At 43.9% G+C, this 16887-nt stretch overlaps 1 protein-coding gene across 1 annotated transcript in view; it reads left to right on the top strand.

Annotated features, from left to right (window-relative positions):
• LOC120943783 (carboxypeptidase O-like) overlaps positions 1-16887 on the top strand; it is a 92894-nt gene that overhangs the window by 65103 nt on the left and 10904 nt on the right. The window contains exons 8-10 of the mRNA XM_040357330.1: positions 1895-1985; positions 5499-5701; positions 9301-9385. Of these exons, the coding sequence (XP_040213264.1) occupies positions 1895-1985; positions 5499-5701; positions 9301-9385 (379 nt within the window). The remainder of the gene's footprint in view (positions 1-1894; positions 1986-5498; positions 5702-9300; positions 9386-16887) is intronic.

The raw sequence follows: 16887 nt of genomic DNA, 5'->3' as shown, positions 1-16887 counted from the left end.
GAAAGGAGACATAACCTTTTTTAGGTACATCAGTGATAGAAAGAAAAAAATACCAGGGGATCACCAACATGAACAATGTGTACAGTTCTTATGTTGAGAGAGACCTGGATGTAGCAAACCATTTAAACAAAATTGTACCTATCCACAGGGTAGCAAGGTAGAAGCTGGCAACTGCACATCTGTGGGTTTAACATCTGTTGTTATCAAATTAAAGGGACACTAAAGGTTCATGTTTTTTCACCTTAATGCATCCTTTGCATTAAGGTGAAAAAACATCTCACAATACCTGCCCCCCCAACCCCCCCTGTTTTACTCACTTGAGTCCGTTCACCTGCTGCACTCGCCCCAACATCGTCTTCGCCGCTCAGCCAGGACGTTGATTGGCTAGAGTGGATGGATTGAAAGCAGCACAGCCATTGGCTTGCGCTGCTGTCAATCACATCCAATGATGCGGCATGCCAGGGGGTGGGGCCGAGTGATACAGTGAGTGGCTATAGCGGTAGCACGCCCGCAAGAACTAACCACCATGCGAGAGAGCTCGCATGAAGGTGGTTAGTTCTTGTGGGGAGGAGTCAAGACAGACGCAGACTCTGTGAAAAACGAGCTGTACAGTGGAGGTAAGTATAACATGTTTGTTTGAAAAAAAATTGCCTTTACAACCCCTTTAATGGAATCAGTCCTACAAAAAGGACCCTTGATCACTTAAAAACACACACAGTTTGTTGGACTCAAAGCAGCATGACTTTACTGAGGGCATATCATGTCAGACTAATTTGATTGAATTTTTTAGTTATAGCACAAATGTGTTGGCGCATCTTGATTTCACCAAAGCATTTGATACAATTCCACATTCCACATTGTACAAGACTTACCCTTAGGTGGTTCAGTGGATATGCAGTTGGCTAAAGCAGAAATATGTGGTTGTAAATGGGGTTCATTCGGAAAAGAGATTAGTCAACAGTGGTGCAACAATAGGCTCTGTACAAGGTCTTGTTTCTATTTAATCAGTTTTTCTGTGACATATTTAAAGGTTTGGGTAAGGTAAGTCTATTTGCTGATGACACAAAGGTGTGTAATATGGTTGAGGTGTCTATGACTTGACATTGGTAGATTGATCAAAGCAGTGGAAACTGCAGTTCAATGTATCTGTTTAAGTGTAAAATAATGCACACGGGAAAACTTGATAGAGTACATTGTTGTGAAAAACTACAAAAATACATTTTAGGAGTATTTATTTCAGATAATTAAAACAATTAGCAAACAGTGTGGCTAAGCAGTGGGAAGAGCAAAAATAAATCTATTACTAGAGGGATCACATTTAGGAGGAAGAAGGTCCCAATTCCACTACATTATTACATTACCTTTATATAGACCTTCATTTAGAATGCTGTGTCCAGAGACAGGCAACAAAAATGGTGAAAGGCAGGGGTTAAAACATATCAGGAGAGACTTCAGGAACCTTATTTGTATAGTCTTTTGGAAAGAAGAGCGAGGGGACACATGCCTGGAAAAGATTAAATACATAAAGGGAGGGAACAAGATTCAGGACAGTATTTTCAATATGAAGCTGACATCAAGAACACAGGGACATGACCTCAAACTAGCAAGAGTTAAGTTCAAAACTAGTATTGCTTTAAGGGTGATAACTCAGTCCTCTTAGTAGGTTCTTTCCATGGCCTATAGCTCTGACCAACTTCCCCCTTCCCCGGTGGGGTGCTGTCTAAATTAATTTATTTATGTTGTAATAGTTTTTATTTTTTTAACAAAAGTGAAGTTACACTATAAATGTTGATATACTGTATATTATTATACATTTAAGTAACACTTTATATTACCACAAAGTAGATTACATAAAAAATAATATCATAATGCAAGTGTCATGTTTCATCATCAGGAACGTCTTTGGAGAAAAAATCGTGCGCCTTTCAATAATGGAACATGCTATGGAGTGGACCTAAACCGCAATTTTGATGCCCAGTGGTGCAGTAAGTAGTTTAATTCCTGGCTAGATTAAAAGGATTGTAAAGTCAAAAGGTCTTTTTTTATCTTAATGCCTTCTATGCATTAAGGTAAGAAAACATTCTGTGTGCAGCAGCCCCCCTAACACATACCTGAGGTCCCTCTCTGTCCAGAGACATCCATGAGTGTCTTAGCCGTCTGAGATTCTCTCCCCCAATTGGCTGTGACACAGCAGCAGCGCCAATGGCTCCCGCTTCTTTCAATCAAAGTTATCTAGCCAATCAGGAGAGAAAGGGGCCGGGTCGGGGCTCTGTGTCTGAATGGACACAGGGAGCTGTGACTTGGCTCGGGTGCCCCCATACCAAGCTGCTTGCTGTGGGGGTACTCAACGGGAGGGAGGGGGCAGGTGCACAGAAGAGGGATCCCAGGAAGAAGAGGATCTGGGCTGCTCTGTGCAAAACCACTATACAGAGCAGGTAAGCATAACATGTTTGTAAAATCTTGTTTTGTTTCCTATAAAAATAACAATCACTTTAATGAGAAGGTCCCCCCACCCCTGCAAAAAATAAAAGCCAGAAGCTACTCATATTGCAGCTGCTGACTTTATCTGGAGTCCAGGTAAAGCATTTCTACTTTACAGCATTTCTTTACACCGGTCTAAACATTTTACACAGTACTGTAGGTTCTCTAGGTATAATGGTAGATCCTAAAAGAGGTGGATTTTCTCACCTTAAGCAATACAAGTCCACAATGCCCCTAAGCCTTAAAATGGTTCTAAAGCCTTAAGGTTTTTTACCCTAAAGGGGTTGTAAAGGAAAAAAAATGTTTTCATAATAAGCATCCTTTACCTGCAGACATTCCTCTTTTGACTTCCTCATTGTTCGTTTTTGCTCAGAAGTTGCTCTTTTTCTTCTCTGTTCTGTTCACTTCCTGCTTGTCTGATGTTACTGACCACAGTGAAGGGAGGCTTTACTGCGGTGGTCAGTAACGTGCTCGCCCCCTCCTGGGAACTACATTTGTGCGGCAGGACGCTCTCTACATGTTAGAGACCTCAAGGAGGTGTGAATTACTGGGCGTGCCACAGTTCATACTGGGAAATTTAGTTCTTACATGAACGAGCGCCGCAAACCAGGAACTGAATGAGAGAACAGAAACTAGAACGCCGGAGGTGATATAGATGAAGGAATTTAATAGGTATTTACTCGTTTTTTAACAGAATCATTACACTATTCTGTCTGTCTACCTTGCAGACATTAATTTTAGGCAAAAAAATGTTTTCCTTTACAACTCCTTTAAAGCGCTAGTAAACTCAAAAAATGTAAATCAATTATAATGTACTAGTATGCTAGTAGGTCATCCAGGTATCTTATGACCTGGATGCCATGAGATCTGAGTAGAGAATGTGAAAATTTGCATTTTGACTGTCCACTAACTCAAGATATTCCATTGGGCTGAGAGAAGCAGATCTTGGAGACTCCACATAAACCCTTTGAACCCTTCCTCTGCAGGAACTGAGATAACCATTCTGTGGCTTTAGTTGACAGTCCATAAATCTTCCTATATTTAGGGTAAAGCTGGCAGACTGGAGGGTAGGAATTGAGAAAGGGCAGGGGCAGAATACAATTTTGCAGCCCCTGGAATTAAAAGATTGGACACAAGTCTGGGATGTCTCTGATCCAGTCTGATGAAAATGCCAACAGACATCCCCCACTCCAGAAAGTGAGGGCATCCCTTCATTGTGAGGAGGGCTTCTGGGAAGGCTTGGTATGCACAGAAAACAATGTCAATCCAGAGCCTTAGCAAAATATATTTTCTAAGACATCAACACAAAATAGCAGCGCCAAGGGCATAAGCTGCAATTGTTCTAGCTAAACAGAGTCCTCAAAAACAGCAGCATGTTCTCTATTTATTTTTTCCAGTACAGTTAGCAATAGTCAATTAAATGGGCATAGCTGCAATGACTGGTTGTAAGGCAGGACCAACAAGAGCAAAGGTTGTCTTCAAAAGGTTTTAAAATGTCTATCAACAGAATCCTTAAAGAAGGAAACACCCTCAACAGCAACAGTGACATGCTTGTTGAGAAGCATAGGTGTGCGCACAGGGTGTGCTGGGTGTGCCTGGGCACACCCTAATCGCCCCATGTGCACTAGCATTATCAAGAAGTGGCACCAGTGGTCAGTGTAAATGCTCCCATTATATTAAAGGCTAGGTTCAACTAGAGGAACACACTACACACTACACTTGTATTTAGAGTGTAGAATAATATGTCCCAATCAACTGTCTCCCACCATCGGAGCCTCCTCCATGTGGCAGCAGGTGGCGTTTTATGTGTGTTTGATTGCCTAACGCAATCGTTGAGAACAGAAATAACAGGATCCACCACCAGGACAGACACATTTTTTCATTAATTCCTTTTCCCTATTATTAAACTCGGCAAAAGGTTTGGGAGGAATTCTCATGCAAAGCACAATTAATTTGTGTGTGAAAGGGAAAGGTCTTTCTAGATTTTGCCAGCCATTTATTGTCCATAAAATCTTGTTTTGACTTGTGAGATTTCTGGTGCTGTTAGGCAATGGCTAGTACACGTCCTATCAATAAATGGTTTTGTGTAGAGGCCTTATCTTATGCCTCATAAATTGATGGATGTGAAAACTCCTCTGCAGGATCATTTTCTACATCTACCTCACCATCCTCCATATCATCTGCAAATAGGTTAGGAGGTTCAAGGTCATACTTCTGCATGCATTCAGGTGTTCCAGAAGCATAAGAGTGCTTTTTTTGCCCTGAGACCAAAAGTTCTAGAAGAGCATGCAGTTTTCCAAGGAATTAGACATAGTTGCAGTGGTGTGTGGGAAAGCCTGAATTTCTTTTTTAAAAGTAAGTGTTATAATAGCTTTATCTAGAGACCGTAACAGAGGGAGATAACACACTAGAGTGGATACCACCACACATGTAATACATGATTCATTCACAATTTTATGTCTTAGCTTATCCAGTCTGCAGGTTCTTGGATGGAACCATCCATTGCAGGGGGCATACCCCCAATGGGGTCTTCAGGGGCTGGGTGTAATAGGAATGGACCAAAGTCTTGGACTTGTATATCACCCTGTGGCTAACAACACTCATTGCAGCCACGTGTTAAGGTGAGCCTGAATGCATGATCCAGTTCTCAATGCAAACATTACAGGCTGGGTCCAGGTATGGTTCCCAAGATGTACATTAGGAGTAACTGATTCAGAAACCACCAGTGATTCTTGAGCCAATCAGCAGCTTGCTTTTTGTAGAAGTTTCAGTCAAAGTAGTGAAAAAAATTAAATAAAAAAATAATGGATTCAAAGACCTTGCCATGGAAGAAAAGATCTCACAAGGTGGGTTGGGTTATACAAGGATGCAGTGGGGACACTCCCAAGATAGCTTTTGAAAATGTCAAATCACTTATCCTTTACTATATGATTAGTATATTAACTTTGCAAATAATGTTTAATCATGTGCTTCAACCCCACTGTATTTGATATTATATTATTTTTACCTTTGTCCAGCTATTGGTGCTTCAAAAAACTGTAGCAGCAATACCTTTTGTGGGCCATCGGCAGCCTCAGAACCTGAAACAAAAGCATTGGCAGGTCTTATAGAACGCATCAAATCTGATATTTTGTTTTACCTTACCATACATTCTTATGGCAAAATGATCCTTCTACCGTATGGCTACAAAGATGAGGTTTCCAAAGACCATGATTTGATGGTAAGTAACACCACTTTTTTAAGTAAGCTTCTTTAGTATTAATTTTATACTAGAAGAAAATGGAGACACAGCTATCTGGTAAAGTAACAAAATTACAGCATACTGCATATTTTGTAGAAGTTTTATAACTAAAAGCAGACTATTTTCTGACATTTGATATTTAAATTACAGTGATTCATTCACCATCAGTGAATGTTTTCTGAAAGTTACATTCATTGCATTATGAATATGCCCCTATGAGTTGATGTCATTTGGAGGACAATAGCAGGGCTCAGAAAAGCAAAGTATGCTCCTGTGTTGACTTTCTCCACCAATACTAATCGTGAATAGCGCACTAGCAAAATAATGTAAATTTTTGTCTGTGGACTCCAAGTCTAAAACAAGTGAAGTGGCATAAGTCTTCTCTAATTACTACTTCAAAGTGCAAACATGTATACAGAGCGAGAGCTACCCAAGAGCCAAGTTGAATTTGTTCAAGTATTCTATATTTCTCGTCAGCAATAATGTAAAGTGGTTACTGTAATTTCTATTCACTGAAAACCTTCTAGAAAGTCAATAAATCATTTAAGCTGGAAAAGAGCAAACTCCACATCCTTTATGGAACTTGTTTTCTGTGTTACATATGAAATGTCCATTGTACCAAAATGTTAAAGCTGAACTCTGGGAAAGGTTACATACCTTTTAAGTTTAGGGGTAGTAAAATAAGCTGTAATGTTTACTTTGTTCCTTGCTTCGGCAGTCTTTTACCATGCTGTCTGACTGGTCATCCAAAGTCTCTTCTCTAAGGCGATCTGGATAGTGGTCATAATCTGATGACATTACATACTATGCAGGACCAGAAGTCCTGCACTGTAATGCCTTGAACACACGAGCGGAATTTCCTACAGAAAAAGTCAGACGGGAGCTTTTCATTGGATATTCCGTCCATGTCTATGCCCCATCAGACTTTTTCCGTTGGAGATTCCGACAGAATTAGATAGAGAACATGTTCCCAATTTTCCCGTTGGAAATAAATTCTGATCGTCTGTATGCATTTCTGATGGAATAAACACCACGCATGTTCGGAAACAATTCGACGCATGCTCGGAAGCATAGAACTTTTTTCTCGGCCCATCGTAGTGTTTTACGTCACTGCGTTCTTGACGGTCGGAATTTAGTGTGACCGTGTGTATGCAAGACACACGGAACTCCATCGGAAAAGCCTTCGGACTTTAGTCCGACGGAAAAAAACAGTTGTGTGTACAAGGCATAGGTCAGGGATATGCAATTAGTGGACCTCCAGCTGTTGCAGAACTACAAATCCCATGAGGCATAGCAAGGCTCTGACAGCCACGAGCATGACACCCAGAGGCAGAGGCATGATGGGATTTGTAGTTTTGCAACATCTGGAGGTCCGCTAATTGCATATCCCTGGCATAGGTGATGATGGCCCACAACTTGGAGTGTGGGACAGAAAGGAGAGGACAAGAGTCTGCTGTAGCTAGGTATTACAGCTCATTCCTCTACCCCTAGATTTAACACACTTCAATGCAAGGGTATTTCTTTCTTTTTTTAAAACCGTGTTCAGCTTTAAATATTTGATGGTTGTAGTGCAAAACAAATGCAACACATCCAAAATCAAGTATGCTGGCATTTCCTCTGATGAAATGTGATAGGGTTATTAATGGAGAAAGATGCCAAGTGGTATGACCAGTGTCTCTATAGACACATGATGAATGTATGACCTCTCCAGATTTATATGTCAGCTTCAAAGCCTGTGAAAGTAACCACACAACAGTGTCTCATGTCTGATCAACATCTCCCATTATGGTAGAGCACTGGAACCCTGTGAAAAAGTTGCCTACCAACTTTGACATTTTATCAATTGGTATCCATGTAGAACAGGGATATGCAATTAGCGGACCTCCAGCTGTTGCAAAACTACAAGTCCCATCATGCCTCTGCCTCTGGGTGTCATGCTTGTGATTGTCAGAGTCATGCTATGCCTCATGGGAATTGTAGTTCTGCAACAGCTGGAGGTCCGCTAATTGCATATCCCTGATGTAGAAGATAGGCTGCGTGCTTGGTAGCCTTTTTGTAAAGCATCAGGATGATATTACAGGTGGGTAGCTGGCCCTCATTATTGACTTAAAAATAATTAAGAAAAAGGTAAAAAGAAGAAAGTCCAAAGTTTACAGGTTACCATTATTATTAAGTCAAATTTTCAAATTTTGTTTAGTCTTTGAGTCACCTTCTCAGTCTATTCTCTGTAAAATGTAATCATACTAGTGCAGGCTCTCATGGGATTTAAACAGACATGGGACAGGAAAAACATTTCATGCCTCGTACACCCGACCGGTTTTCCTGTCGGGAAAACTTCCATGACAGCTTTTGGCCGAGAAAACCGACCGTGTGTATGCTCCATTGCAGTTTTCTCATGTTCTTTTTTTTCCTGCCGGGATTCCCGGCGGTTTTTAAGCCGGCAGTTTACCTATGGGGAAAACCTGCTGTGGAGCATACACGTGGCCGGGTTTCCCGACCAAAGCTCTCATGGCAGTTTTCCTGCCGGGAAACCCAACCATGTGTAGGGGGAAAAAGCTACCGAGCAGGTTCTTGGTTTTCCCCTCAGTTTTCCCGGCGGACTTTTTAACGCCAGGAAAACCGATAGTTTGTCACTGTGTATTTCTCTTTTTGACATGAACAAATTTAGAATAGTATTGAGATGAAACACACACAACCACACACCAAATGCCCATAAAATTTTATAAAATGTGATGTCTAAAATTTGCCAATTTTTTAGGACAAATATTTGTAATTGTTTACCATTTTTGGGTTTTTAAACTTTTTGGTTTGTGATGGAGGAAATTTTATTTTTGTTAGCAATGAGCTGCAGCATATGTTAAAAACACAGAGAAACGCGAGATCTGTTATAATTTCACCTCTCAAATACATATACTGTATTGTATGCTACAAAATGTATAAGTGATTGCTCCAATAAATTCACCAAGAAGGATTTATTTTATCCACTATATGGTTTAAGTAGCATATGATTTCTATAATTTTGTTTTGCCTTCTTTTTGATCAATCATGTCAGAATAGTTCGCACTTGATGGACCTTGGTCATTTTTCATCCTTACTTATTACGTTTCTATGATGAACCTAAGGTTAAAAGGCTTGTGCTTCTATGATTAACCTAAGGTTATAGGGATTTTATGCTTTTATGATGAACTTAAGGTGATAAGATTTTATTTGAATGTATTGTGTTTCTGGGCAATACATTCAAATAAAATAATTCAACTGACCATAAAATAAAATATTAAATATCACAATGCGTTATTTATTCTGATGAGTAAAACAGCAACCATTTACTGGCACTACATACAGTATCTCACTTTTTAATAATATTTTAACATGATTGATACAAACCTATATTGTAAGATAATGGGTTTCCAAACCTATTTAAAAAACTAATTTACAGCACTCTTTAAAGAATAAAAAAATCTTCCTCTGTAGTTACGGTATGTGTACAGTAAGAACATTACTTTACTTTTCAAAAATGTTTAAAAAACTCAATTGTTTTACAAGATAAAAATCTGTGAAATCTGTAATTATCTTTGTAGATGAAAGTTGCAACAAAAGCTAATGAACAAATGAAGGTAAAAAACAATAATGAATATGCAGCTGGAGCTTCAGCGTCTGTAATTGGTAAGTAAATAGCATATTAATTTTAGCAGGTTTTAACCTTTTTTTATATAGCCAACACGTAGTCTAGAATGATCAAGGAGACAGTTGTGGTGGCCATACTACTTTGAGTTTAAGCACTTTTAAGCCCTGTACACACGATCGGTTTGTCCAATGAAAACAGACCGATGGACTGTTTTCATCGGTCAAACCGATCGTCTGTGGGCCCCATCAGTTTGTTTTCCATCGGTTAAAAAAAATATCGTCTGTGTGGAAGTCCATCAGTCAAAAATCCATGCATGCTCAGAATCAAGTCAACGCATGCTCGGAAGCATTGAACTTCATTTTTCTCAGCACGTCGTAGTGTTTTACATCACCGCATTTGGACACGATCGGATTTTTGACCGATGGTGTGTAGGCAAGACTGATGAAAGTCAGCTTCATCGGATATCCAATGAAAAAATCCATCGGATTAGATTTCATCAGATATCCAATCGTGTGTACAGGGCTTAACTAATTTGGTTCAATGTACTAAAGAAAACCTTTTCAATACGTTTTTATTACAGAACCGGAAGTTACAATTAACTGCAGGAAATATAAAGTGCAGAATGAAGAGTTGTCATGTCAAACACAATGGGGCTGATTTACCAAGCCTTTACTCCATGACTCATGGAGTAAAAGCAGGAGTAGCAGCCGTTTTGCCATTTACTAAAGAAATACGCTGCTAGTGCAGTGTATTTCCCTAGTTACTAATGTGCTCCGTGCGCCCAGGAGAGGGTGCATTGTGCACCAGTACAGACCTGGCGCACGGCACATTAAACTGTAAATTGCGGGGGTTTGGGCGGGAGTTTATTAGGGGGGGGGGGGGGGGGATGCAGGGGAAGTGAAGTGACATGTGTTTTGAAGTGTTTGGCGGGCCGAATTGAAAGGGAAAGTGTTTTTTGAAAACAGATCCCCGTACGCTTGCACAGTGCGCCTGAACCTCGGGAGGTTCATTTGCATACTGGGCATGCGCAGAGAGAAAAGTCAGGGATTCCCGTGCGCCTTGTCAGTACGCCGTGAAAATCTTGGTAAATACCAAGCGGCGTACCCGTGAATGCGCTGCGTGACGCGGCGCACGGGAATCTCCGAGCTGTTTTCAGCCCTGAAGGGGAACTCCGCGCCAAATTTCAAACTTGAAATCGGCGCGGGTCCCCCTCCAGGGCTACATTAGGCTCTTAGGCTTGGTCCGGAACGTGAGGGGTTAAACCCGCGCCGATTCGGCCCGGGGGTCCCCCCCAGATCCAAACCAAGCCCTCATCCCAAGCATGCAGTCTGGCCCGGACAGGAATGGGGGCGGGGACGAGCGAGCGCCCCCCCCCCTCCTGAGCCGTACCAGACCGCATGCCCTCAACATGGGGGAGTGTGTGCTGTGGGGGAGGGGGGCACTGCCCCCCCACCCCACAGCACTCTTGCCCCCATGTCGATAGGGACAAGAGCCTCTTCCCGACAACCCTTGCCATTGGTTGTCGGGGTATGCGGGCGGGGCTAATCGGAATCTGCGAGCTCCCTTTAATAAGGGGGCCCCCAGATGCCGGACCCCCACCCTATGTGAATGAGTATGGGGTACATCGTACCTCTACCCATTCACATGGGGGAAATGTAAAGTAAAATAAAACACCACACACAATAAAATATTTTATTAATCAGCTCCGGAGCCCCCCCTTTCTTCTTTAGCTCTCTTAGAAGGGGGGGTTTCTTCTCTCCCGATCTTCTGCCGGGACCCTGGGCTTCGGTGATTTCTGCCGGGGGAGGGCGCCATCCCTCGGTCCTCTCCGGAGCCTTCCGCCGGATGCCCCCACCCCATTTAAGCTCTTTTTCATTAGGGAGGGGCATCCGGACTTCGGGGTCTTCTGCCGGGGGATGGCGCCTATCCCCCGGTCTTTCCGGTGCCTTCCGCCAGGGTTCCGGTCTTCCTGGTCTTCTGCCGGGGGTGCGCCAACTCCCAGGTCTTTTCTCTGCTCCCTCTTCTGCCTGGCTCCCCCGCGGAGCCAGGGCTTTCTTCCGTCTTCTTTCTTCTCTCTTCCTTCTTCTGCCTGTCTCCTCCGGGAGCACAGGGCTTGTCTGCGCTGTCCTCTCCCTTCTCTTCCATTGGATGTTGACACGACGAGGTTCCGCGCTGACATGCCGTGTCAGCGGCGGGCATGGACTTATATAGGGCAATGCCACCATGTGACCTCAACCCATGTGACATCACATTCCCTGGGCATGATGGGAATGTGATGTCACATGGGTTGAGGTCACATGGTGGCATTGCCCTATATAAGTCCATGCCCACTGCTCAGACGGCATTCCAGCGCCGGACCTCGTCGTGTCAACATCGAATGGAAGAGAAGGGAGAAGACAGCGGAGACAAGCCCTGTGCTCCGCGGAGGAGACAGGCAGAAGCGGAAGGCATCGCAGAAGCCCGGAGAGTGGCGCCCTCCGGCGGAAGACACCGTACAAGCCCGGGACCCTCCCCCAAAGGCAGGAGCCTCCCTGGTGAAGGGGGTCCCGGTGAATTACGTCGCTGAAGACGGGGGTGGGGTGCCAGTGCACCCCCCCCCGCAGAAACCGTCGTGGAAGCCCGGGACCCTCCCCCAAAGGCAGGAGCCTCCCTGGTGAAGGGGGTCCCGGTGAATTACGTCGCTGAAGACGGGGGTGGGGTGCCAGTGCACCCCCCCCCGCAGAAACCGTCGTGGAAGCCCGGGACCCTCCCCCAAAGGCAGGAGCCTCCCTGGTGAAGGGGGTCCCGGTGAATTACGTCGCTGAAGACGGGGGTGGGGTGCCAGTGCACCCCCCCCCCGCAGAAACCGTCGTAGTAGCCCGGGACCCTCCCCCAAAGGCAGGAGCCTCACTGGTGAAGGGGGTTCCGGCAGAAGATGGCGAAGCCCGGGGCCTAATGGGGTGGTGGTGGGGGGCCCCGGCAGAAGACCCCCGGCTGACTAATAAATTAATTTATTCATGTGTGGTGTATTATTTTTTTCCATTTTTTTCCCCAGGTGAATGGGTAGGGGTACAATGTACCCCCATACTCATTCACATAGGGTGGGGGGCCGGAATCTGGGGACCCCTTTATTAAAGGGGTCTCTCAGATTCTGATAAGCCCTCCGCCCGCATACCCCGACAACCAACGGCCAGGGTTGTCGGGAAGAGGCTCTTGTCCCTATCGACATGGGGACAAGAGTGCTTTGGGTTGGGGGGGCAGTGCCCCCCTCCCCCACAGCACACACTCCCCCATGTTGAGGGCATGTGGTCTGGTATGGCTCAGGAGGGAGGGGGGCGCTCGCTCGTCCCCACCCCCATTCCTGTCTGACCAGACTGCGTGCCTGGGATAATGGCTTGGTTTGGATCTTGGGGGGGACCCCACGCTATTTTTTTTGCGCGGGTTTAACCCCTTATGTTCCAGACCAAGCCTAAGAGCCTGGTATGCACCTGGAGGGAACCCACCTTATTTTTTTTCCGGGGGTCTGGAGTTCCCCTTCATGAACAGCGATCTGTCATTTACACATGTCAGTCCCCCCCCCCCTACAGTTAGAACACACCCAGGGAACATATTTAACCCCTCCCTCGCACCTAGTGTTAACCCCTTCCCTGCCAGTGGCATTTTTTGAGTAAGCAATGCATTTTTTACAGCACTGATCGCTAGAAAAATGCCAATGGTTCCAAAAAACTGTTCGATGTGTCCGCCATAATGTCGCAGTACCGATAAAAATCGCTGATCGCCCCAATAACTAGTTAAAACAACAACAAAAAAAAATTTGTAGACGCTATAACTTTTGCAAAAACCAAACACTAAACGCTATTTGCGATTTTTTGGAACCAAAAAGATGTAGAATACGTATCGGCCTAAACTGAGTTTTTTTTTAGTTTTTTGAATATATATTTTTGGGGATATTTATTATAGCAAAAAGTAAAAATAATTTTTACATATGTGGGCGGGACTTACGCAAGTCCCGCCCACATATATAAACATCGTTCAAACCACACATGTGAGGTATTGACGCGTGCGTTAGAGCGAGAGCAATACTTTTACCACTAGACCTTCTTTGTAACTATAAACTGGTAACCTGGAAAAAAAAGAAAAAGGTCACCTATGGGGATATTCACGGAATTCATTTTGGCCCCATTGCAGGAGTGTTTCCAATAGTAAAGCGTGACATGTAAGGTATCTATTTACTCAGTGTAACATCATCTTTCACATTATCCCCAAAAATTGGGCTCACTTTTGTGTTTTGTTAATTTTTAACCACTTGAGCCCGGACCATATTTCTGGTCAATGACCGGGCAAGTTTTTGTGATTCGGCGCGGCGTCGCTTTAACTGACAATTGCGCAGTCGTGCGACGTGGCTCCCAAACAAAATTGGCAACCTTTTTTTTCACACAAATAGATTATTAAATGTGCGTGTTTACTTCTGTCTTTAACACCTCCCCTTCAGGCTGGAAAGCATCAGATCAGGGGAAACCAAAAAAAAAAAGCTCTCATTCCATTGCAGCTTGGTTCCTACATGTGTGATGAACTGAGCATGCTCAAACACTTAGAAAAAAAATATCCTTTCTTTTTAAAAGGTGAAAAACACTCATTGGATGCTCATAGAGCGTGGTTTGGGTTAATTGCAGGTGTGCCCAATTACAAGCTCACCCAAACTAGAGACTGCAATTTGGTCATGTGATTTCAATTGCTTCATTACTAGCACTGTTATAAAAAGCTTGGATCGATCAGTCCTCAGCTGCCCTCAGAAGGGGCAGGCTGGCAGAAATGCTGTTGCTAAACACAAATGTGGTTTGTTGCATGGGTTTTGTTTTATTTTGCCAATGGTTTTGGTTTATTTTTAAATGATGTTCACTTTGATGTATTTGTCTATGTGGCCTTATTTTCTGAAAAATGTGTAAAGCTATGGTTAATTAGAATTTTGAAATGTATTTTTGTTTGTTTGTCTTTTTTTGCTTTCCTTGTTTTGTTGACCAATAAAAATTACTTTAAAATTGTTAAGTTTGTCTTTTGTTACTTTTTCATGCTACATATGTTGACAGCTGCAGCTGAACTAGGTTAGGGCCTAACAAATTATGTGTGATTTTTGTCTAAGCTTCTTTCCTGGTGTGTAATCATGAAATGTTTGCCATGTTTATTCTCCCTGACTTTAAAGACAAAAACTGGTAAGTATTTTATTTATTCTGCAGTGGTCCTCAGCCCTCAAGTACCCCCGACAGGACATGTTTTGGGGATTTCTCTTATCAAGAATTGCTGTCCAGACTATTTTAAAGCACATGTGCAAGATGAAGGAAAACCTGCAAACATGGCCTGTGGGGGGGGGGGGGTTGCTATTGGTGGACAGGCTTGACGTGCTGATTTACAGCACTGTGCTTAAATCTAGCGCAAGGCAATCCTATTCAAATTGTGGGTGTTTGAGGGAAGCCAAGTGAGTGTTAGAACCCCTGCTTTGTGTTTTTTTATTTTTGTGTTGAGCTTTGTGTCCCTTTTCTTAAAATTGGCTTCACTTCCTGTCACACAGCTGAACAGGAAGTGAGGTTAAAACCCTACCAGTGTCATTTCTTGGGGACACCGGTCAATCTAACTAGTGTCCCCATTAAGCAAATTGCACTCCAGCACTGCTGTGTACACCCCAAATCATGGGTCTTCAAACTACGGCCCTCCAGTTGTTCAGGAACTACAATTCCCATCATGCCTAGTCATGTCTGTGAATGTCAGTGCATTACAAGGCCTCATGGGATGTGTAGTTCTACAACAGCTGGAGGGCCGTAGTTTGAGGATCCCTGCCCCAAATGATTATTTAGTTTGGGGTTTAGTAAAGGCAAAGCCACTCTGCAGTACAAGCATAGTTGCTGAAAATCAGAGAGGAAGCACTGATGGTTTTAACATCCAATCCTGTAGAAGCAAAGTTGTTTTGTTTTCTTCCTTGCTTTGCACTTGTAGGAGTGGATTTGCCTTTAGTAAATGGACCCCAAAGTCCAAGATCCCTAATAATTTGGGGTGTACACAGCAAAATGCTAGAGTGCAATTTACATAATGGGAAACTATTTAGATTGATCTCTGTGTCCCCAAGAAAATATATTAGTAAGGTTTTACCCTCACTTCCTGTTTGGCTATGTGACAGGAAGTGAATGAATTAGAAAGGGTGAAGACACCTCACAAATGTTGTCACTATCAGGGGTGCAGACATCCCCAAAAAAATGAGCAGATAATACTTATTTGCAAATTAATAATTTTTTAGTTAACATTGGGTGGGGTGCTCTAACACACACATTCCTACATATTAGCAACGCTCTATCCTGGCCTATTGGCATGGTTATATTTTCTTAGGGCTCTCAATAAAACTCTATGAAATTTGTGCTTAAACTAGAACCAGGGGCGGACTGACAACTCATGGGGCCCCTGGGCAATAGAAGATTATGGGGCCCCTGGGCTTACAGATGACCACCACGCCAGGAGGTAGTGCAGAGGCGGGCAGCTAAAATCTTGGGATATTCACATTAAAAGCATGTCATTTTCGGACATATCAGGGACAGATCTAAAAAAAACACAGATTTTTACATACTGTCCCTGGTTTTACTGAGCCTGGCAACCCGGATGGGGCCCCCTAGTGGCATGGGGCCCTCGGGCAGTGCCCGAGTGACTCAATGGTCAGTCCGCCCCTGACAAGAACTATAATCAACAAGTTTTATTTTCTTTCATTTTGGATAGAGTGAGGGAGGGTTATAGGCCCTGTCAGTTTATTTTGTATTATCTGTGTCCAATTGGGGAGATTTGCCTTCACTTCCTGCCCCATAGCCAAACAGGAAGTGAGAGAAAAACTATGCAAATTAACCACTTCCCGCCCAGCCTATGGCCGATTTACGTCCGGGAAGTGGTTACACAATCCTGACAGGACGTCCTGCAGGATTTCATGCCGCACGCGCCTGTGGGGGCACGCAGCGCCGCGATCGGTGATGCGGGGTGTCAGTCTGACACCCTGCATCTCCGATCTCGGTAAAGAGTCTCTCACGGAGACGGAGACTCTTTACCACGTGATCAGCCGTGTCCAATCACGGCTGATCACGATGTAAACAGGAAGAGCCATCGATGGCTCTTCCTCACTCGCGTCTTACAGACGCGAGTATAGGAGAGCCGATCGGCGGCTCTCCTGACAGGGGGCGTTCGCGCTGATTGTTTATCAGCGCAGCCCCCCCTCGGATCACCACACTGGACTACCAGGGATGCCCACCCTGGACCACCAGGGTGTGCAAAAACAAAAAAAATATAGAACAAAAAAACAAAAAGCATTAAAAAATAAGAAAAAAGATGCCAATCAGTGCCCACAAATGGGCACTGACTGGGAAAATCAGTGCCACCCCACAGTGCCCATCCATGCACAGTGCCCACCTGTGCCACCCATAAGTATCCATCAGTGCCACCCATAAGTGCCGCCCATAAGTATCCATCAGTGCCACCCATAAGTGCCGCCCATCTGTGCCGCCCATGAGTGCCCATCAGTGCCGCCTATGAGTGC

This window comes from Rana temporaria, chromosome 6 (genome assembly GCF_905171775.1).
Source record: "Rana temporaria chromosome 6, aRanTem1.1, whole genome shotgun sequence".
NCBI lineage: Eukaryota > Metazoa > Chordata > Amphibia > Anura > Ranidae > Rana > Rana temporaria.
Note: the sequence above shows the minus strand (reverse complement) of the source record. Positions and strands in the feature narration are given on the sequence as shown.